Genomic DNA, 21575 nt, shown 5'->3' on the forward strand with positions numbered 1-21575 from the left:
GGCTAAACGGAACAAGCTTTCGCGTGGATGGGTAGCAGGCTAATGTGTGGACCACAATTACACAAATATATACATTTGTGACTCGCACCTCAACGGTCGTCGAGCCAGAGCCTGCAGAGAAACAAAAATGTGACGGGCACACACTGTGTCATTCACCGGGAAGCACTAGCGTCAAGGCAGCTCAGCCCCGAACTCAATGAGGTTCTAACAGATGTGAGCGCGGTAAATTTGATCAAAATACGACCACTGAAAGTGCGACTGTTCTCTGCACTGTGTGAGGAAATGGGAGCTGATCATACAGCCGTGCTGTTTCACAGTGAAGCAAGGTGGCTCTCCCGGGGAAAAGTGCTGTCACTTGCCCTGTCTTGCCAAATGCATAGCTCCTCTTTTTTTTTTTTTGCAAAGATTGCAAAGTGGCACTTTTATTGTATTTATTATTGAACTTGATGCAAGTTATTTGATTTATTATTGAACTTGATGGAAGTTATAACATTTTTGTTTTATTTATTATTGAACTTGATGCAAGTTATAACACTTTTTTTGATTTATTATTGAACTTGATGCAAGTTATAACACTTTTTTTTATTTATTATTGAACTTGATGCAAGTTATAACACTTTTTTTTATTTATTATTGAACTTGATGCAAGTTATAACACTTTTTTTTATTTATTATTGAACTTGATGCAAGTTATAACACTTTTGATTTATTATTGAACTTTATGCAAGTTATTTGATTTATTATTGAACTTGATGCAAGTTATAACACTTTTTTTAATTTATTATTGAACTTGATGGAAGTTCTAACACTTGTTTTTATTTATTATTGAACTTGATGCAAGTTATAACAATTTTATTTGATTTATTATTGAACTTGATGCAAGTTAACACTTTTTTGATTTATTATTGAACTTGATGCAAGTTATAACACTTTTTTGATTTATTATTGAACATGATGCAAGTTATAACACTTTTTTGATTTATTATTGAACTTGATGCAAGTTATAACACTTTTTTTGATTTATTATTGAACTTGATGCAAGTTATAACACTTTTATTTGATTTATTATTGAACTTGAAGCAAGTTATAACACTTTTTTGATTTATTATTGAACTTGATGCAAGTTATAACACTTTTATTTTATTTATTATTGAACTTGATGGAAGTTATTTTATTTATTATTGAACTTGATGCAAGTTGTACCACAGCTGCACAGTTATTTTATTTATCATTGAACTTGGTGTTATTTTATGTTATTGAGTTTGAATGTATACAACTTGATGTTCAATAAATTTTAAAATGTTAAAGCTTGGCATTAGCGCTCTGTTGGGGCGATGGGGGCAGGTGGGGCTTGAAAACTTCCCCTTGTCCAAAGTGGGGGATGACAAAAAAAGTTTGAGAACCACTGCCATAAGCTGTGTGTTCCCCTTTAAGATTGGCGTTATGTGGGGTGAGTGACGTGTGTAAGTGAGTGGGCGAGTTAGGAGAGGGAGCACTAGCATGTTCAGGAGTGTTAATAGCATGGTGGATGTCCGCTTGGCTTTGTGGAAAACATAAAATCGACGGCCTCGTCATTCCGACTAAAGAGCGGAACTGCCGGGTAAAGTGGAGGGTGTAACCCCCAACAATATATCGACCCTGGAGGGAACGTCTCCCCTGCGCTCCCCGACCACGGTCTGGGAGCCGACAAGCAGGATGTAACATGATGTTCTTTGGTGCCTGGTGAGGCTGGATCTTTGAAAATCAGTGCACCCGGTCGTAAAGGTGTTCTTTTTATTATCCCGTTTACATGGCGTGCAAAACATTTTTCCATCTTCATAAGTGAGCCATTTGCTGTAAAGTGGCTCCTGAAGCCACTTTTCATTGAAGCCTCGCTTATTGGGTTTATTGCTCGCCACGATGAAAACAATGACATGTGGAAATGCAGTATTTGTGGTTGATAAAACTTACGGCGAATCAAAATTTAAGAAATTGTTCCAGAAAGTTCATTACTTTGAAGTCGACCAATAAAAACGCAATAAACGGGGACGGAAATTTGACTCGGCAAATATAAACAGAACACCGTTTTGACACGGAGAAGGCAGGGTCAGCCCTTTCTGGTTTCAATGCGTACAAAGACACAAAAAGTGCGTTAACGCCAACACTGGTTACATCCCCAGTGCAATCGTAATGCGTTGATTCAGTGCGGTTAGTACACAGTCATAGTAATACATGCAATGATAATAATAATTAGCATCATTTTGGGGTTTTCGGCTTTGTTCAGTTCAGTTGCAGAGCTTATTTAATCCTACCCCTTTTCATACCATAGCAATTTTATCCAATGTCCTTGTTCTCTGTAACAGAACAGTGAACAAATAAATAATATACCATTGTAAGCATATAAATATCAAACACATAAATATTTTTCTCAATAACAAAACAAAAATAAAGGGGAAAAAAAGGGTTCAAGATAAGGCTGGGCAATATATCTAATATACTCGATATATCGAATATACTCGATATATCGCGGGTTTGTCTCTGTGCGATATAGAAAATGACTATATTGTGATATTCGAGTATACGTTCTCACGGAGTTGCTTTTAGCTGCGGGCATTACCCTGCAGGCGTTTTTCACTCTTTCTTGTCTGTCCTTCTCACAGACATAAAACAAGCACACCTTCTTACATACGTCACATACTGTCGCGCGTGCAACATCATAAGCTCTTCCGGAGCAGAGAGGTAGCAGCGTGGGTAACGTTAGCTGTGATGCTAGCGGTGCAAGTGGTAATACGAGAGAAAGAAGGTGCGAATCTGGTAACAAATGAAGGAAGAATTAATTCCCAAGAAAAACAGCAGGGTGTCCATCGTCTGGCGGTGGTTTGGCTTCAAGCGGAAATATGTCGAACAGACAACCGTAATATGTCAACTGTCAAGTGTGCGGCAAAAGCGTTGCTACAAAAAGTAACAGCTCATTTGAAAAGTCACCTGCGAGAGAATGAAGAGTGCTTGAAACTCCGCATGTCAACATCTCCGTTCGGTGCCACACCCACCAAATGCCGAAGAAACCATTTCCAGATCAACACCTTATGAAAAAAATAGTCAACAACAAAAGGAGATAACGTCCGCAGGAACCTACCACATAGCGAAGGACATACACTATTTGATTTCCTAGTATACAGCTCTTTTTTATTTGACAGTTATTGAACTATTTTGTGTGACATCATGCACAAAAGTGCACTTTATTTGTTTTAAACTATTGTAGTGGCGTTCTGTACAAAAAGTGCACTTTAATTTAGTGTCGTTTTGATATGTCATCTTAGTGACATCATGCACAAAAGTGCACTCATAGCTTGTTTTAAAATGTCTCTGACAATCTTGCACTTTCTGTTTTGGAAATGACATGAATGTTTGTGCCACTGCTTAATAACTGTTTAATAAATACAGTTGGGTTAAATTGACTTAGTTGTGATTTCCCTCTCTGAGCATACCGTATATTAATGCAGTATGAACAAAAATGTTTTCATGTAGACACATATGCATCAACATCATGTGTTAATTCAAGGCTAAGGTAAAATATCGAGATATGTATTGTGTATCGTGACATGGACTAAAAATATTGAGATATTAATAAAAGGCCATATCACTCAACCCTAGTAAGCATACAAATATTAAATACATAAATAATCCTTGTCCCGATAACAAAAAAAAGGGTTCAAGATGTTTATCATAATTCTTGTTCTGTGTACTTTGTGAACACTTGGAGTTTGAACCATCTCTTAAACTGAATCATATTGGCCCTTAGAGATAGGGTGAGAAGCTCTGCCATCCGGTAGGAGCCCAAAGTAAAGCCGCTGCTCCTCCACATGGAGAGGAGCCAGATGAGGTGGTTCGGGCATCTGGCCAGGATGCCACCCGAACGCCTCCCTAGGGAGGTGTTTCGGGCATGTCCGACCGGTAGGAGGCCACGGGGAAGACCCAGGACACGTTGGGAAGACTATCTCTCCCGGCTGGCCTGGGAACGCCTCGGGATCCCCCGGGATGGACGAAGCGGCTGGGGAGAGGGAAGTCTGGGCTTCCCTGCTTAGGCTGCTGCCCCCGCGACCCGACTTCGGATTTTAAAGTTAGTGAATGAAGTAGGGATGTCCCGATCCGATATTTGGATCGGATCGGCTGCCGATATTTGCCAAAAATTGCGTATCGGCAAGGCATGGGAAAATGCCGATCCAGATCCAGTTTAAAAAAAAACTCCGGTCTGTGTTTTCCAACACACCAATTTAAATAATACATTCCACTTTTCTGCTGCTCCGTAAGTTCCGTTCCGCATTTTCCAGCACACCTTCAACACATCCACAATTGTCACGCAGTTGCTTTTAGCTGCTGGCATTATACGACAGGCTCTTCTCACACTTTCCTGTGTCTCCCTCTCACAGACAGACAAGCGCACCTTCTTAAACACGTCACATACTGTCACGTCATACGTCACATACGTATACGTCCTCTCCCAGCAGAGAGGTAGCAGCATGGCTAACGTTAGCTGTGATGCTAGCGCAGCCGTGCGAGCAACGCTCCCTCTAAGGTGCTCGCATATCAAACTCTTTTGACTGTCTTTTTGACACTTACATCCGGCGCCCCCCTCCACACCCTGGATTATAAATAATGTAAATAATTCAATGTGATTATCTTGTGTGATGACTGTATTATGATGATAGTATGTATCTGATAGTATATATCTGTATCATGAATCAATTTAAGTGGACCCCGACTTAAACAAGTGTAAAAACTTATTGGGGTGTTACCATTTAGTGGTCAATTGTACGGAATATGTACTTCACTGTGCAACCTACTAATAAAAGTCTCAATCAATCAATCAAAACACATAGAATCATCATACTGCTGTGATTATGTGCATCAAGTGTTCATTCAAGGCTAAGGCAAAATATCGAGATATATATTGTGTATCGCAATATGGCCTTAAAATATCGCAATATTAAAAAAAGGCCATATCGCCCAGCCCTAGTTCAATGTTTGTCATGTATAATTTTGTCTATTTTGTGTTTATCCTTGAATAAACAGGTCAGTTTCTTGTTACCAACCATTGTGTATTATTCAAACTCCCCTAATTCAGCTGGCTAGTTGTTTTCAAGAGTACTAAAACCCTTTTCAACATGATTCTGACAACTAAGTAGGCTAAATAACTTTAATACATGCTCGGATAGGCCAGTATCGGTCAGTATTGGTATCGGATCGGAAATGCAAAAACAATATCGGTATCGGATCGGAAGTGCAAAAACCTGGATCGGGACATCCCTAGAATGAAGCGCACGTTTGTAGTAGTTTCCCCGTATTTCTGCACAACAACTCAGATATGGTAACACTAGCGAGCAGTGGAGAATATGAAGTGATTTTTGGTTTTGAGCAGAGGTGTGTAGAATAGCCAGAAATTGTACTCAAGTAAGAGTACTGTTACTTTAGAGATTTATTACTCAAGTAAAAGTAAGGAGTAGTCACCCAAATATTTACTTGAGTAAAAGTAAAAAGTATGTTGTGAAAAAACTACTCAAGTACTGAGTAACTGATGAGTAACCTGTTCGTTTAATGATGACGGCAACAAATAATGCAGAAAAACATAAAAATAGCAATGAGCAAATTCAGAGACAGGAATATCTCTTAAGCAACTAAAACAATAATATACGTATATTATATAATAATACATTAACATAAAAAAACAGCCCCATTGGCTCAGTAGGCAGAGAATACAAAGGAAAATAAGTTCGCCTTTACGCAAACCATAAACAGATAGGTGTGGGCTGCACCAGTGGGAACACACTGTACACTTCTGACTGGTGTTTGTAAGCATACGTGTGTGTGTGTGTGCGACTGTGCGTGTTAGTGTGTCTCTGTCTGTCTGTCTATGAGGCTGCAGTGCGTTAATAAATGTCCCCACACAATGTACATTTGACAGTGATTCATAGCAGGGAAGCTAACATCAGCCTACGGTGACAGCCAAAATATCTACTAACGTTACTTACCGCGATGTGCTTCCTCAAATTTGACGTTGAGTTCATGTAAGCTTAAGCTTGTGAATCATGTGACCGCCTGGCTCTGTTTGATTGGTGAAACGGAGTCAAACGTCACCAGTGACTGCATTTGATAGGTGAAACGGAGTCAAACGTCACCAGTGACTTTATTTGATTGGTGAAACGCAGGCATGCGATAGATCCTACTTTGAAGGTCTGTCTGACAAACCAAAACAAACAAAGCGTGCATTAACAGATCGATAAAAATCAGTAGCGAGCTGAATCTCTATAAATATACTCAAGTAAAAGTAAAAGTATGTTGCATTAAAACTACTCTTAGAAGTACAATTTATCCCAAAAGTTACTCAAGTAGATTGTAACGGAGTTAATGTAACGTGTTACTACTAGGATTGATACTCGAAACCGGTTTTCCCGGTTGTTCGATAAGAAAAGAACAGAGTCCTCGGACTCGAATCCCTTTTTGAGAACCGGTACCCGTTATCGAGACCACTATAGTAAAGAAAAAGAGTTTGTTCTTTATTCGAATCCCGTCCCGACCAGAAATGCTCCGTGGGACATCACAAGAAATGACGTCACGTAGCTCAGTCATTAGGCGCAGATAGCGAAAGCAGGAAAACAATGGACCGGAAAAAGCGCTCTAAGGTGTAATAAAGTTCAAAACAAAAAGGTATAATCCAATGAATAACTTTACTGAGAGATCTGAGCAGGGTACAAACACATGACGAACACTTTTACGACCAACCGGAAACATAGCAACAACGCTAGCAACGCACCTCCTTTACGGCAGCTGTCGCAACGTTCGCAACACCTACATATATATATATATATACACAACATATATGAAATCTCCCTTTTTTAACTTTTGTTTTTCTTTCCTTGTAAACAAAACAAAATCACATTGTATATGTGTTGTCTTTCTAAGGTCTAAGTATAAATAATGCAGACGAGGCGTGTTGGCTGAGTTCTTGACGTTTACTTTCACAGCGTGCTCATAACCTCATTCTTAGCATGCTCGTCACTCCGGTTGCATGCTGGGTAGTGTAGTTGTTATTTTCTCATAGCTCATAACATCACATCTTTCCCCCTATAAAGAAATAATGTTAACTCAATAAAGTGTATTTCTTTTTTTAGCTTTAACTTTTCATTTTTTCACATTGTAACCACATTTGCAAACAACTTTTCTCTTCATAGAATTTTCTTTCAATAAAGAAATAAAGTGAAACAATGTCAAAGCATCATAACAAACAGTTATGTCAAATAGCAGCAGAAGTGCACTTTTTGGAGAGCTGTATTATTTTCAGTTTTGTGCCCAAGGGACTGATTTTATTTAACACTATAATATTATTTATACACCTATAGTGATCACAGAGACAGGTTGTTTTTGTGTTACTGTATATATTTGTTTTTCTGAAAAATCCCACTTAATATACTTTGGGTAACAACAGTCAATATTTATTTTATTTTTTTAGGGGGGTAACAGTCAATATTTATTTATTTATTAGATTTTATTTTTTTCTTATAATAAAAGTGAGCTTTTGTTAAACCAAATATTGTGTGTTTTTTTCCATATACAACAACCTATCTGGACTCGACAAGGAATCGGTTCGATAAGAGGATTCGATAATAGGATAGAACTCGATAATTTCTTATCAAACATCATCCCTAGTTACTACCCACCTCTGGTTTTGGTTTCCTCATTTTCATTTTTATTTAAATGCAACAAAATGAATTCTCTTTACATAGGGCAGGGGTCGGCAACCCGCGGCTCCAGAGCCACATGCGGCTCTTTGATCACTCTGATGCGGCTCAGCTGCCCACTTGCCGACCCCCCCGGAGACTTCCGGATTTCAGTGCCTCTCGCAGAAACCTCCCGGGATTAATATTCTCCGATTTTCACCCTTACAATAATAATAAGGGCGTACCATGATGGTATAGCATTTAGCGCCCTCTACAACATGTATCAACAGCGTGCCAGCCCAGCCTCTTGTTATATGCATCTTCTGCTTGCACACATAAGTGACAGCAAGGCATACTTGGTCAACAGCCACACAGGTTACACTGACGGTGGCCATATAAAACAACTTTAACACTCTTACTAATAATGCGCCACACTGTGAACCAAAACCAAACAAGAATGACAAACACATTTCAGGAGAACATCTGCACCTTAACACAACATAAACACAACAGAACAAATACCCAGAATCCCATGCAGCCCTGACTCTTCCGGGCTACATTATACACCCCTGCTAACACCAAACCCCGCCCCAACCCTGCTCCCACACACATCAACCCCCCCTGTGCGTCGGTTGAGGTGGGCGGGGTTTGGTACAAATGTAGCCCTGAAGAGTTAGGACTGCATGGGATTCTGGGTATTTGTTCTGTTGTGTTTATGTTGTGTTACGGTGCAGATGTTCTCCCGAAATGTGTTTGTCATTCTTGTTTGGTGTGGGTTCACAGTGTGGCACTTTATTAGTAAGAGTGTTAAAGTTTTTTATACCGCCACCGTCAGTGTAACCTGTGTGGTTGTTGACCAAGTATGCCTTGCTGTCACTTACGTGAGCACGTAGAAGCCCCAAAAACAACGTGGCTGGGCCGGTGTTGTACCGAAATCTGTTACCCATCGGAATTTGTAACTCCAGGGGGCGATGTTCCCATGATGTTTGTTTGATGGTTAAACGGCAAGCCCAAAGAGGAGGAGAAGAAGAACGCTTGCGTAAATGGTGTAAACTATCCTGCTGAAACGTCAGTTGTCAGAATTTCAGCATTAATAATAACAATGGACGCATACTATAATGAAAGTAAATCATTGATTTCCAGAATATGTGTAATTTATTAATGCTGAAATTCTGACAACTGACGTTTCATTCCATGATAGCTTTTAATCCGGAAAATGTATGTGTGTGAGAGAGAATCAACAGCTGATACAATGGACTCATACTATAATGAAAGTAAGTAGATGATTTCCAGAATATGTGTAATTTATTAATGCTGAAATTCTGACAACTGACGTTTCAGCATTAAGGATAGTTTACGCCATTTACGCAAGCGTTCTTCTTCTCCTCTTTGGGCTTGCCGTTTAACCATCAAACAAACGCCATGGGAACATCGCCCCCTGGAGTTACAAATTCCGATGGGTAACAGATTTCGGTACAACACCGGCACGCTGGTTGTAGTGGGCTCTAAATGCTGTACCATCACGGCACGTTTGAGAGAATAGTTGCCCTGATATGCAGTGTTAATTAGGGCCCGCAATGGCCCATTGCAAAAGGACTCCCACAGGGAGTCCTTATGCAATGGGACATAAGGACCTATTGTTTTTCTAAGGTTTTATTATTATTCTTTATTCTTTCTTTATTCTTCCGCCGCCTCTTAGAGGACTAATTTGACCCACTTAACATGCTTCAAAACTCACCATATTTGACCCACACATCAGGACCTGCGAAAATTGTCTTTTGATAAAAAAAACCGAACCCCAAAAATCAAAATTGCGCTCTAGCGCCCCCTAGGAAAAAAAAACAAAACAGACTGCCTGTAACTCCCACTAGGAAGGTCGGAGAGACATGAAACAAAAACCTCTATGTAGGTCTGACTTAGACCTAGTTCTCATAATTGTATGTCTTCGGGCACAAATCAACAGGAAGTTGGCAATTCCCCCTTCAAGACAAAAAAGTACTAAAAACAGTCACTTTTGCCTCTTTGAGCTGAAATTTGACCCCCTTAACATGCTTCAAAACTCACCAAACTGAACGCACACATCAGGACTGGCTAAAACTGTGATCTAATGAAAAAACCTAACCCCAAATCAAAACATTGTGCTCTACAGCAATTTTTTAATAAAACAGACAAAAAACTGCTCCTCGGAAGAAGAAAACTACAAAACTGCCTGTAACTCCCACTGGGAAGGTCGGAGAGACATGAAACAATAACCTCTCCGTAGGTCTCACTTAGACCTACATTTCATAAATTCACAACCCCCAGCAAAAATCAACAGGAAGTTTGCTATTCCCCCTTCAAAACAATTTTTTTTTAAAAAACGGTCACCTTTCTTCAAAATCTATCTCCTCTGAGAGCGTTTGTCGTTTCGCCTTCAAACTACCGTATTTTCCGCACTATAAGGCGCACCTAAAAACCACAAATTTTCTCAAAAGCTGACAGTGCGCCTTATAACCCGGTGCGCTTTATATATGGATAAATATTAAGATTCATTTTCATAAAGTTTAGGTCTCGCAACTACGGTAAACAGCCGCCATCTTTTTTCCCCGTAGAAGAAGCGCGCGGTGCATGCTGGGATATGTGACGTTTCATTTCCATTTGTGTGTTTATGTAAAGACCCCAAAATGGCTCCTATTAAGTGTGTTGTCTGTCTAATTATAAATAATGCAGACGAGGCGTGTTAACTGAGTTCTCAACGTTTACTCACAGCGTGCTCATAACCACATTCTAACTCCCAGCATACAACGCTTCTCAGGGCTACCGCGCATGCTCGTAACTATCGTTGCATGCTGGGTAGTGCAGTTGTTATATTTGCTAGCTCATAACAGCACATTGAGAGACACGCTTACGCGCTTAATTCAATACTCGCCGTCATTCCGGGTGGATTGACAAAAGACCTCCAGCCGCTAGATATTGGTGTCAACAGGGCATTCGAAGCTAGACTGCTAACTGCGTGGGAACAGTGGATGACGAAGAAGCGCGCGGTGCATGCTGGGATATGTGACGTTTCATTTCCATTTGTGTGTTTATGTAAAGACCCCAAAATGGCTCCTATTAAGTGTGTTGTCTGTCTAATTATAAATAATGCAGACGAGGCGTGTTAACTGAGTTCTCAACGTTTACTCACAGCGTGCTCATAACCACATTCTAACTGCCAGCATACAACGCTTCTCAGGGCTACCGCGCATGCTCGTAACTATCGTTGCATGCTGGGTAGTGTAGTTGTTATATTTGCTAGCTCATAACAGCACATTGAGAGACACGCTTACGCGCTTAATTCAATACTCGCCGTCATTCCGGGTGGATTGACAAAAGACCTCCAGCCGCTAGATATTGGTGTCAACAGGGCATTCGAAGCTAGACTGCTAACTGCGTGGGAACAATGGATGACAGAAGGCGAACACACCTTCACTAAGACGAGGAGGCAGCGCCAGACGACGCCAACATCTGCCAGTGGATCGTAAATTTGCCCAACTTTTCACTTCGGACACCGAAGACGAAGGATTTACGAATGAAGAATAACTTCAGAAAGTGAGCGCTATGTTTATTTTGTGTGTTGTGACATTAACGTTCGAGCAACATTATGTTGCTATTGCTCTGCACTATTTTGAATTTTACTATGTTTGTGATTGCACATTTGCGTACCTTTTGGGAGTGAACAGAGTTGTTAGAACGCTGGTTTTTAATATATTATTAAAGTTTGACTGACCTATCTGACTGTTTTTTTGACATTCCCTTTAGCGCAGCGTAGGCGCGGCTTATAGTCCGGGGCGGCTTATTGGTGGACAAAGTTATGAAATATGCCATTCATTGAAGGTGCGGCTAATAATCCGGTGCGCCTTATAGTGCGGAAAATACGGTAACACAGGTGAGAGATTAAACCCTTGTGATTAAAAGTATAGATGGGATTTTTAATACCTGCTCCGGTTTTGATTTTATGACCCTTCAAAGACCCGCTGCGCTGATGCTGCTGCACTGCTGTTTTTTTAATATGGCTGCTTAAAAGCAGGAAGCACCAACGTGCCCACACAATGCAGACAAGGTAGGTACACTAGACTAAAGTCTTGGGACACTTCAGACTAAAAGTAGACTAAAGTATTGGGACACTTAGGACTAGCACCTGCCAAATACGCGGGCCCGTCCAACGCTGCTTGCAGCTTTAATTCATTTTAAATTTCAATAGATTTTTGTGGCTCCCATTTTTTTCTATACCGTATTTTCCGCACTATAAGGCGCACCTAAAAACCACAAATTTTCTCAAAAGCTAACAGTGCGCCTTATAACCCGGTGCGCTTTATTACGATTAATTTTCATAAAGTTTCGATCTCGCAACTTCGGTAAACAGCCGCCATCTTTTTTCCCGGTAGAACAGGAAGCGCTTCTTCTTCTACGCAAGCAACCGCCAAGGAAAGCACCCGCCCCCATAGAACAGGAAGCGCTTCACCCGCCCCCGGAAGAAGAAGAAAAAACGCGCGGATATCACCGTACGTTTCATTTCCTGTTTACATCTGTAAAGACCACAAAATGGCTCCTACTAAGCGATCCGGTTCATAAAAAGACGCAATCTCTCCATCCGCACACGGATTACTACCGTATTTCACAGCAACTGATATTCCTGTGAACTGCACTGTGGAACGGGAGCACGTACGGTGAATATTTGCACCACAGGGAATGAGAAGTCATCCTTCACTGTGGTTCTAGCTTGCCATGCTAACTTCCACCCAGGGTGATATTCAAAAGGAAGACCTTGCCAAAAGAGACCTTTCCAGCCGGCGTCATCATAAAAGCTAACTCGAAGGGATGGATGGATGAAGAAAAGATGAGCGAGTGGTTAAGGGAAGTTTACGCGAAGAGGCCGGGTGGCTTTTTTCACACAGCTCCGAAGGCGAACACACCTTCACTAAGACGGGCAGATAGCGCCGGTCGACATACGCCAACATCTGCCAGTGGATCGTAAATGCCTGGGCAGATAGTTTCGGTCACAACTGTGGTCCGAGCTTTCCGGAAGGCAGGATTCACAGAACTGCTGCACAACAACAGCGACACTGACTCCGATGACTTCGACGAGGCGGAGCCGGCCATTTTTGGATCCCACGCTTGCGCAACTTTTCAATTCGGACACCGAAGACGAAGAATTCGAAGGATTTACGAATGAAGAATAACTTCAGAAGGTGAGCGCTATGTTTATTTTGTGTGTTGTGACATTAACGTTCGAGCAACATTATGTTGCTATTTATTGCTCTACACCATTTTGAATTTTACTATGTTTGTGATTGCACATTTGCGTACATTTTGGGACAGAGTTGTTAGAACGCTGGTTTTCAATATATTATTAAAGTTTGACTGAACTATCTGACTGTTTTTTTGACATTCACTTTAGCGCAGCGTTTTTTTGACATTCACTTTAGCGCAGCGTAGGCGCGGCTTATAGTCCGGGGCGGCTTATTGGTGGACAAAATTATGAAATATATAATTCATAGAAGGTGCGGCTAATAATCCGGTGCGCCTTATAGTGCGGAAAATACGGTAATTTGTGAAACTGGCCAAAATGGCTCTTTGACTGGTAAAGGTTGCCGACCCCTGACATAGGGAGAGTAGAAACCCCTAAATAGTCAATACACTTGGTATTTTCAGACTAATCAACCACTAAGTTGAGTACAAAAGTGTGTCTCCAAGAGGACAAACAAGGTGTCTGCTATGGTTGACAGCTAGTTGGCCGGTGTGACAAGGCAATTTGAGGACAAGCTGCCCTACAGCAACACTGAGAAGTGTTTACAGGCCGATTTAAGGTTACACACAATCGCAAAAGTTGACAATATATGCTTGTGTCATAGCGGGGAAAGGAAATAATCGCCCTGTCACAGCCTCCCCAATCACTGTGGCCGACATGGTGACAACAGGCTAATAACGGTAGCAACAACCGCGGCTAGCTAGCTACACGGATAACGTAGTAGTGTGGATATTATCACAACTAGCAGATTACAGCCGTAAAAGAGCCCGACTACAAAGTATGACACGACATGTGGAGCACGGCGGACAACCCGGCCTGGTGTTAGCCGCGCGGCTAACCCGCTAACGTGCTCCCCGTTAGGCGAGCATTCAGCAGTGAGTCAGCACCGCACAGCCGGCTCTTTGCTACCCGAGCAAGCTAGCGCCTCGCACCGGCCCGGAATCAACCAAACACGGCGGCCGGGGCGGGGGGATAGCGGTCCGTAGCGGGAGACCCTGAACGTGTCTCCTACCTATTGAGTGCAGAATGTCGATGGAGGCGTCGCGGTCGGTGCTAATGAGGGACTGAGCCCTCTGAAATTCAACCACTGCTGCAGCCGCCATCTTCCTTATTCAAAGTGCAGCCGGAATGAGGAGGACGTGAGGACGTGACGTCATGACGTTACGTCGCGGCGCCGAGTGCATGCTGGGAAATGTGGTCTCAGGAGAGCAAAACAAGCTCTCGCGAAAATATACATCGTTTGGCTAAGTTTTATATTCATATACATTTATTTATATTATTCTCAATACCGGACCCGTTTTTTTGTGCCTTTAAAAAAGATTTAGAACTCTACATTAAAACACTCTCTACCTCTAACAACCAAAAAGCTGTGAAAACGATGATGCTGTGCTCCGAATTTGGATTATTTACGGAATTGATTGATTGATTGAAACTTTTATTAGTAGATTGCACAGTTTAGTACATATTCCGTACAATTGACCACTAAATGGTAACACCCGAATACGTTTTTCAACTTGTTTAAGTCGGGGTCCACGTAATCAATTTATGGTAGCTGTGTGAGCCTACGGCTTTACATTTTGTTACATATATATATATATATATATATATATATATATATATATATATATATATATATATATATATATATATATATGTATATATATATATATATATATATATACAGGTAAAAGCCAGTAAATTAGAATATTTTGAAAAACTTGATTTATTTCAGTAATTGCATTCAAAAGGTGTAACTTGTATATTATATTTATTCATTGCACACAGACTGATGCATTCAAATGTTTATTTCATTTAATTTTGATGATTTGAAGTGGCAACAAATGAAAATCCAAAATTCCGTGTGTCACAAAATTAGAATATTACTTAAGGCTAATACAAAAAAGGGATTTTTAGAAATGTTGGCCAACTAAAAAGTATGAAAATGAAAAATATGAGCATGTACAATACTCAATACTTGGTTGGAGCTCCTTTTGCCTCAATTACTGCGTTAATGCGGCGTAGCATGGAGTCGATGAGTTTCTGGCACTGCTCAGGTGTTATGAGAGCCCAGGTTGCTCTGATAGTGGCCTTCAACTCTTCTGCGTTTTTGGGTCTGGCATTCTGCATCTTCCTTTTCACAATACCCCACAGATTTTCTATGGGGCTAAGGTCAGGGGAGTTGGCGGGCCAATTTAGAACAGAAATACCATGGTCCGTAAACCAGGCACGGGTAGATTTTGCGCTGTGTGCAGGCGCCAAGTCCTGTTGGAACTTGAAATCTCCATCTCCATAGAGCAGGTCAGCAGCAGGAAGCATGAAGTGCTCTAAAACTTGCTGGTAGACGGCTGCATTGACCCTGGATCTCAGGAAACAGAGTGGACCGACACCAGCAGATGACATGGCACCCCAAACCATCACTGATGGTGGAAACTTTACACTAGACTTCAGGCAACGTGGATCCTGTGCCTCTCCTGTCTTCCTCCAGACTCTGGGACCTCGATTTCCAAAGAAAATGCAAACCAAACCAACCCAAACCGTCAGTGATGGTTTGGGGTGCCATGTCATCTGCTGGTGTCGGTCCACTCTGTTTCCTGAGATCCAGGGTCAACGCAGCCGTCTACCAGCAAGTTTTAGAGCACTTCATGCTTCCTGCTGCTGACCTGCTCTATGGAGATGGAGATTTCAAGTTCCAACAGGACTTGGCGCCTGCACACAACGCAAAATCTACCCGTACCTGGTTTACGGACTATGGTATTTCTGTTCTAAATTGGCCCGCCAACTCCCCTGACCTTAGCCCCATAGAAAATCTGTGGGGTATTGTGAAAAGGAAGATGCAGAATGCCAGACCCAAAAACGCAGAAGAGTTGAAGGCCACTATCAGAGCAACCTGGGCTCTCATAACACCTGAGCAGTGCCAGAAACTCATCGACTCCATGCCACGCCGCATTAACGCAGTAATTGAGGCAAAAGGAGCTCCAACCAAGTATTGAGTATTGTACATGCTCATATTTTTCATTTTCATACTTTTCAGTTGGCCAACATTTCTAAAAATCCCTTTTTTGTATTAGCCTTAAGTAATATTCTAATTTTGTGACACACGGAATTTTGGATTTTCATTTGTTGCCACTTCAAATCATCAAAATTAAATGAAATAAACATTTGAATGCATCAGTCTGTGTGCAATGAATAAATATAATGTACAAGTTACACCTTTTGAATGCAATTACTGAAATAAATCAAGTTTTTCAAAATATTCTAATTTACTGGCTTTTACCTGTATATTGCATTCTTCTTTAGTTGCTTTATTGAGTTTACAAACCCCCTGGCGCTGTTTTGTACTGTTTCTGTACTTGTTTTGATTATTATTATTATTAATGTTGAATGTTATAAATAAAGGTTTTGAAGAAAGAAAAAAAAAAAGGAAAAAAAATACATCATTTGCATTGTATTCACTTTTGACATTCATTCAAACAATGGGCCGCCGGGCTTGCTGCTCCACAGTCGGTCGACCGTTTTAAGAAGGGACTAAAAACCCACCTTTTTAGCACAGCTTTTGTCTAATTTCCCTGCATTCTTGTTTTATAAATGCATTGCTTGCCTATCTGTTTTATCCAGTGCTTTCATGTATTTATTTCTATTTTATCTGTGTTTCTATGTTTTATCCAGTGTTTATCTAGTGTTTTTCATGTTTTTATTTATATTGTAATGTTCTATTATACATTCTAACTTTCTATTTTTATTTTTTACCTTTTGTATACTTTGTATCACTTTGAGATTTTGACAAATGTAAAGTGTGTTACAAATTATTATTATTATTATTCTTTTCGAATGTGTATACTTTGTAATGCGTATTATTTCCATCCATCCATCCATTTTCTACCGCTTGTCCCTTTCGGGTTGCGGGGGGTCGCTGGAGCCTATCTCAGCTGCATTCGGGCGGAAGGCAGGGTACACCCTGGACAAGTCGCCATCTCATCGCAGGGCCAAAACAGATAGACAGACAACATTCACACTCACATTCCAATTTTTTTTAGTGTTGCCAATCAACCTATGTGTTCATTCTTCCTACATTTCATAACATGGTCACTACTGCCTAGTTTCTCTTGTTATATTCTTATTTTACTGTTATTTTACTGTTATATTTTTATTCTCATTGTTGCTTTTTATTTTTATTCTATTGTAATATTTTTCTATTTTGTTTATACCCCCATTATTTACTTTTTACTTTTTACAATTTTGTACACTGCTGCTGGAATTTAAATTTTCCTGAGGGAACTCTCCTGAAGGAATCAATAAAGTACTATCTATCTATCTATCTATCTATCTATCTATCTATCTATTGTTGATACAAATTATTGTTACAGTGTAATAAATATCGTTACCTGTGGTAATGCCACCATGATACAACATTTGTATTATAATCCTTAAACAAAGTAACAGTGAAGCTCAATGTATTAATCACTGAATGGAGAACTGGAGGTGGAATGAAATTAATTATCTTCTTCCCACTCCCTTTCAGGCAAAACTGGATCAACATGCTTACATTGATTGATTGATTGAGACTTTTATTAGTAGATTGCACAGTACAGTACATATTCCGTACAATTGACCACTAAATGGTAACACCCCAATAAGTTTTTCAACTTGTTTAAGTCGGGGTCCACGTAAATCAATTCATGGTAACATACTGTACATTACCTTTTGCTTTATATTAATTCATATTATTATGTGTTGTCGAGCTTGTACTTTTTTTTTATGTCATTGCCTGAAATAAATGAATAAATGAAATGGTCTCGTGAAAACAAAACAAGCTCTTGCGAAAATATACATATTTTGCATTATATTTTATATGATATTCATTTTTGAATGTGTACTTTGTAAAGCGTATTATTTTAATTTGTTGTTTACAGGATGATTGTGGCAACAAAAAACGAAAACATTTTTGTTGAAGCGGTTTATTGTTTTATTATCTTCAACAATCTTGTCAGTGCAGCCTGATTGTGGAGGACGTGAGGACGTGACGTCATTATGTTACGTCAAGGCGCCGAGTGCATGCTGGGAAATGTGGTCTAATGAAAACAAAACGAGCTCTCGCAAAAATATACATAGTTTGCGTTGTATTCACTTACGATATTCATTTTCGAATGTGTATACTTTCTAATGCGTATTATTTTGATATCTATATTTATTTTTATATATATTTATATATATATATATATATATATATATATATATATATATATATATATATATATATATATATATATATATATATATATATATATATATATATATATAAATGTTATAAATGTATATATTTATATACTACATATATTTATCTTCCCTCAGGCCATCAGACTCTTGAACGCATCATAATAACCCCCTCAATTCCCCCCCCAAAAAATGGATTAAATCGCTGGACTATAAAGACAATATAACATGCATCCATAAAAGTGAATGCATATGCAAAAATGCAATATATTTGTACAGTAATTTATTTATTTATATCTGCACCTTTTTGCTCTTTTATCCTGCACTACAACGAGCTAATGCAACGAAATTTCGTTCTCATCTGTACTGTAAAGTTCAAATTTGAATGACAATAAAAAGAAGTCTAAGTCTAAATTTGTTGTTTGAAGCCACAAAAAACGAAATTATTTCTGTTGAAGCGGTTTATTGTTTTATTGTCTTGAACAATCTTGTCAGTGCAGCCTGACTGTGGAGGACGCGAGGACGTGACGCCGAGTGCATGCTGGGACATGTGGTCTCATGGAAACAAAACAAGCTCTCGCGAAAATATACATCGTTTGTATTATACTCACTTTTGACATTCATTTTCGAATGTGTATACTTTGTCATGCGTATTAGTTTGATATCTATATTTATTTTTTGTTTACAGGATGATTGAAGCAACAAAAACGTTTGTTTTGTTTTGTTGAAGCGGTTTATTGTTTTATTGTCTTGAACATTCTTATCAGTGCAGCCTGAATGAGGAGGACGTGAGGACGTGACGTCATTACGTTACGTCGCGGTGCCGAGTGCATGCTGGGAAATGTGGTCTAATGTAAACAAAACAAGCTCTCGCAAAAATATACATAGTTTGCATTATATTCACTTATGATATTGATTTTCGAATGTGTATACTTTGTAATGCGTATTATTTTAATATTTATATTTATTTGTTGTTTACAGGATGATTGAAGCAACAAAAAACGTTTGTTTTGTTTTGTTGAAGCGGTTCATTGTTTTATTGTCTTGAACAATCTTGTCAGTGCAGCCTGAATGTGGAGGACGCTCGGGCGTGACGTCATTACGTTACGTCGCGGCGCCGAGTGCATGCTGGGAAATGTGGTCTCGCTCAAGCTCTCGCGAAATTATACATAGTTTGCATTATATTCACTGTTATGATATTCATTTTCGAATGTGTGTATTTTTGTAATGAGTATTATTTTAATATCTATATTTATTTGTTGTTTACAGGATGATTGAAGCAACAAAAAACGTTTGTTTTGTTTTGTTGAAGCGGTTTATTGTTTTGTCTTGAACAATCTTCTCAGTGCAGCCTGAATGAGGAGGACGCTAGGACGTGACGTCATTACGTTACGTCGTGGCGCCGAGTGCATGCTGGGAAATGTGGTCTCAAGGGAAAAAAAACAAGCACTCGGGAAAATATACATATTGCATTATATTCACTTATGATATTCATTTTCGAATGTGTATACTTTGTAATATATATTATTTTGATATTTATATTTATTTGTCGTTTACAGGATGATTGAAGCAACAAAAAACGTTTGTCTTGTTTTGTTGAAGCGGTTCATTGTTTTATTGTCTTGAACAATCTTCTCAGCGCAGCCTGAATGTGGATGTCGCTAGGACGTGACGTCATTACGTTACGTCGCGGCGCCGAGTGCATGCTGGGAAATGTGGTCTAGCTCAAGCTCTCGCGAAATTATACATAGTTTGCATTATATTCACTGTTATGATATTCATTTTCGAATGTGTGTATTTTTGTAATGAGTATTATTTTAATATCTATATTTATTTGTTGTTTACAGGATGATTGAAGCAACAAAAAACGTTTGTTTTGTTTTGTTGAAGCGGTTTATTGTTTTATTGTCTTGAACAATCTTCTCAGTGCAGCCTGAATGAGGAGGACGCTAGGACGTGACGTCATTACGTTACGTCGTGGCGCCGAGTGCATGCTGGGAAATGTGGTCTCAAGGGAAAAAAAACAAGCACTCGGGAAAATATACATATTGCATTATATTCACTTATGATATTCATTTTCGAATGTGTATACTTTGTAATATATATTATTTTGATATTTATATTTATTTGTCGTTTACAGGATGATTGAAGCAACAAAAAACGTTTGTTTTGTTTTGTTGAAGCGGTTCATTGTTTTATTGTCTTGAACAATCTTGTCAGTGCAGCCTGAATGTGGAGGACGCTCGGGCGTGACGTCATTACGTTACGTCGCGGCGCCGAGTGCATGCTGGGAAATGTGGTCTAGCTCAAGCTCTCGCGAAATTATTCATAGTTTGCATTATATTCACTGTTATGATATTCATTTTCGAATGTGTGTATTTTTGTAATGAGTATTATTTTAATATTTATATTTATTTGTTGTTTACAGGATGATTGAAGCAACAAAAAACGTTTGTTTTGTTTTGTTGAAGCGGTTCATTGTTTTATTGTCTTGAACAATCTTGTCAGTGCAGCCTGAATGTGGAGGACGCTCGGGCGTGACGTCATTACGTTACGTCGCGGCGCCGAGTGCATGCTGGGAAATGTGGTCTAGCTCAAGCTCTCGCGAAATTATACATAGTTTGCATTATATTCACTGTTATGATATTCATTTTCGAATGTGTGTATTTTTGTAATGAGTATTATTTTAATATCTATATTTATTTGTTGTTTACAGGATGATTGAAGCAACAAAAAACGTTTGTTTTGTTTTGTTGAAGCGGTTTATTGTTTTGTCTTGAACAATCTTCTCAGTGCAGCCTGAATGAGGAGGACGCTAGGACGTGACGTCATTACGTTACGTCGCGGCGCCGAGTGCATGCTGGGAAATGTGGTCTCAAGGGGAAAAAAACAAGCACTCGGGAAAATATACATATTGCATTATATTCACTTATGATATTCATTTTCGAATGTGTATACTTTGTAATATATATTATTTTAATATTTATATTTATTTGTCGTTTACAGGATGATTGAAGCAACAAAAAACGTTTGTTTTGTTTTGTTGAAGCGGTTCATTGTTTTATTGTCTTGAACAATCTTCTCAGCGCAGCCTGAATGTGGATGTCGCTAGGACGTGACGTCATTACGTTACGTCGCGGAGCCGAGTGCATGCTGGGAAATGTGGTGAAAAACTGTAAAAAATAGACGTGTTTTTCATTCCGAACTTGAAGATATACTTTTTAAATCGTATCATTTTCATATCTGTATTTTTAATGATTAAAGCGGCAAAACAAATGAACTTATGGAACGGTTTCGGTTTTATTGTCTTGGAACAATCTTGTCATCGTTTGCTGACGTCACACGTCAATGATCTTATCTGGCGGCACATTAGTTATTGATCCGGCCGCGAGGATGATGGA

At 39.5% G+C, this 21575-nt stretch overlaps 1 protein-coding gene across 2 annotated transcripts in view; it reads right to left on the reverse strand.

Annotated features, from left to right (window-relative positions):
- Window positions 1–14123, reverse strand: part of psmd11b (proteasome 26S subunit, non-ATPase 11b) — a 32978-nt gene extending 18855 nt beyond the window's left edge. For both annotated transcript variants that reach the window (XM_061931644.1, XM_061931645.1), the window contains exon 1: window positions 13976–14123. In XM_061931644.1, coding sequence (XP_061787628.1) covers window positions 13976–14066 — 91 coding nt within the window. In that variant the 5' untranslated portion in view covers window positions 14067–14123. The remainder of the gene's footprint in view (window positions 1–13975) is intronic.
- Window positions 14124–21575: the final 7452 nt, after the last annotated feature.

This window comes from Nerophis lumbriciformis, linkage group LG39, assembly GCF_033978685.3.
Source record: "Nerophis lumbriciformis linkage group LG39, RoL_Nlum_v2.1, whole genome shotgun sequence".
Taxonomy (NCBI): Eukaryota; Metazoa; Chordata; class Actinopteri; order Syngnathiformes; family Syngnathidae; genus Nerophis; species Nerophis lumbriciformis.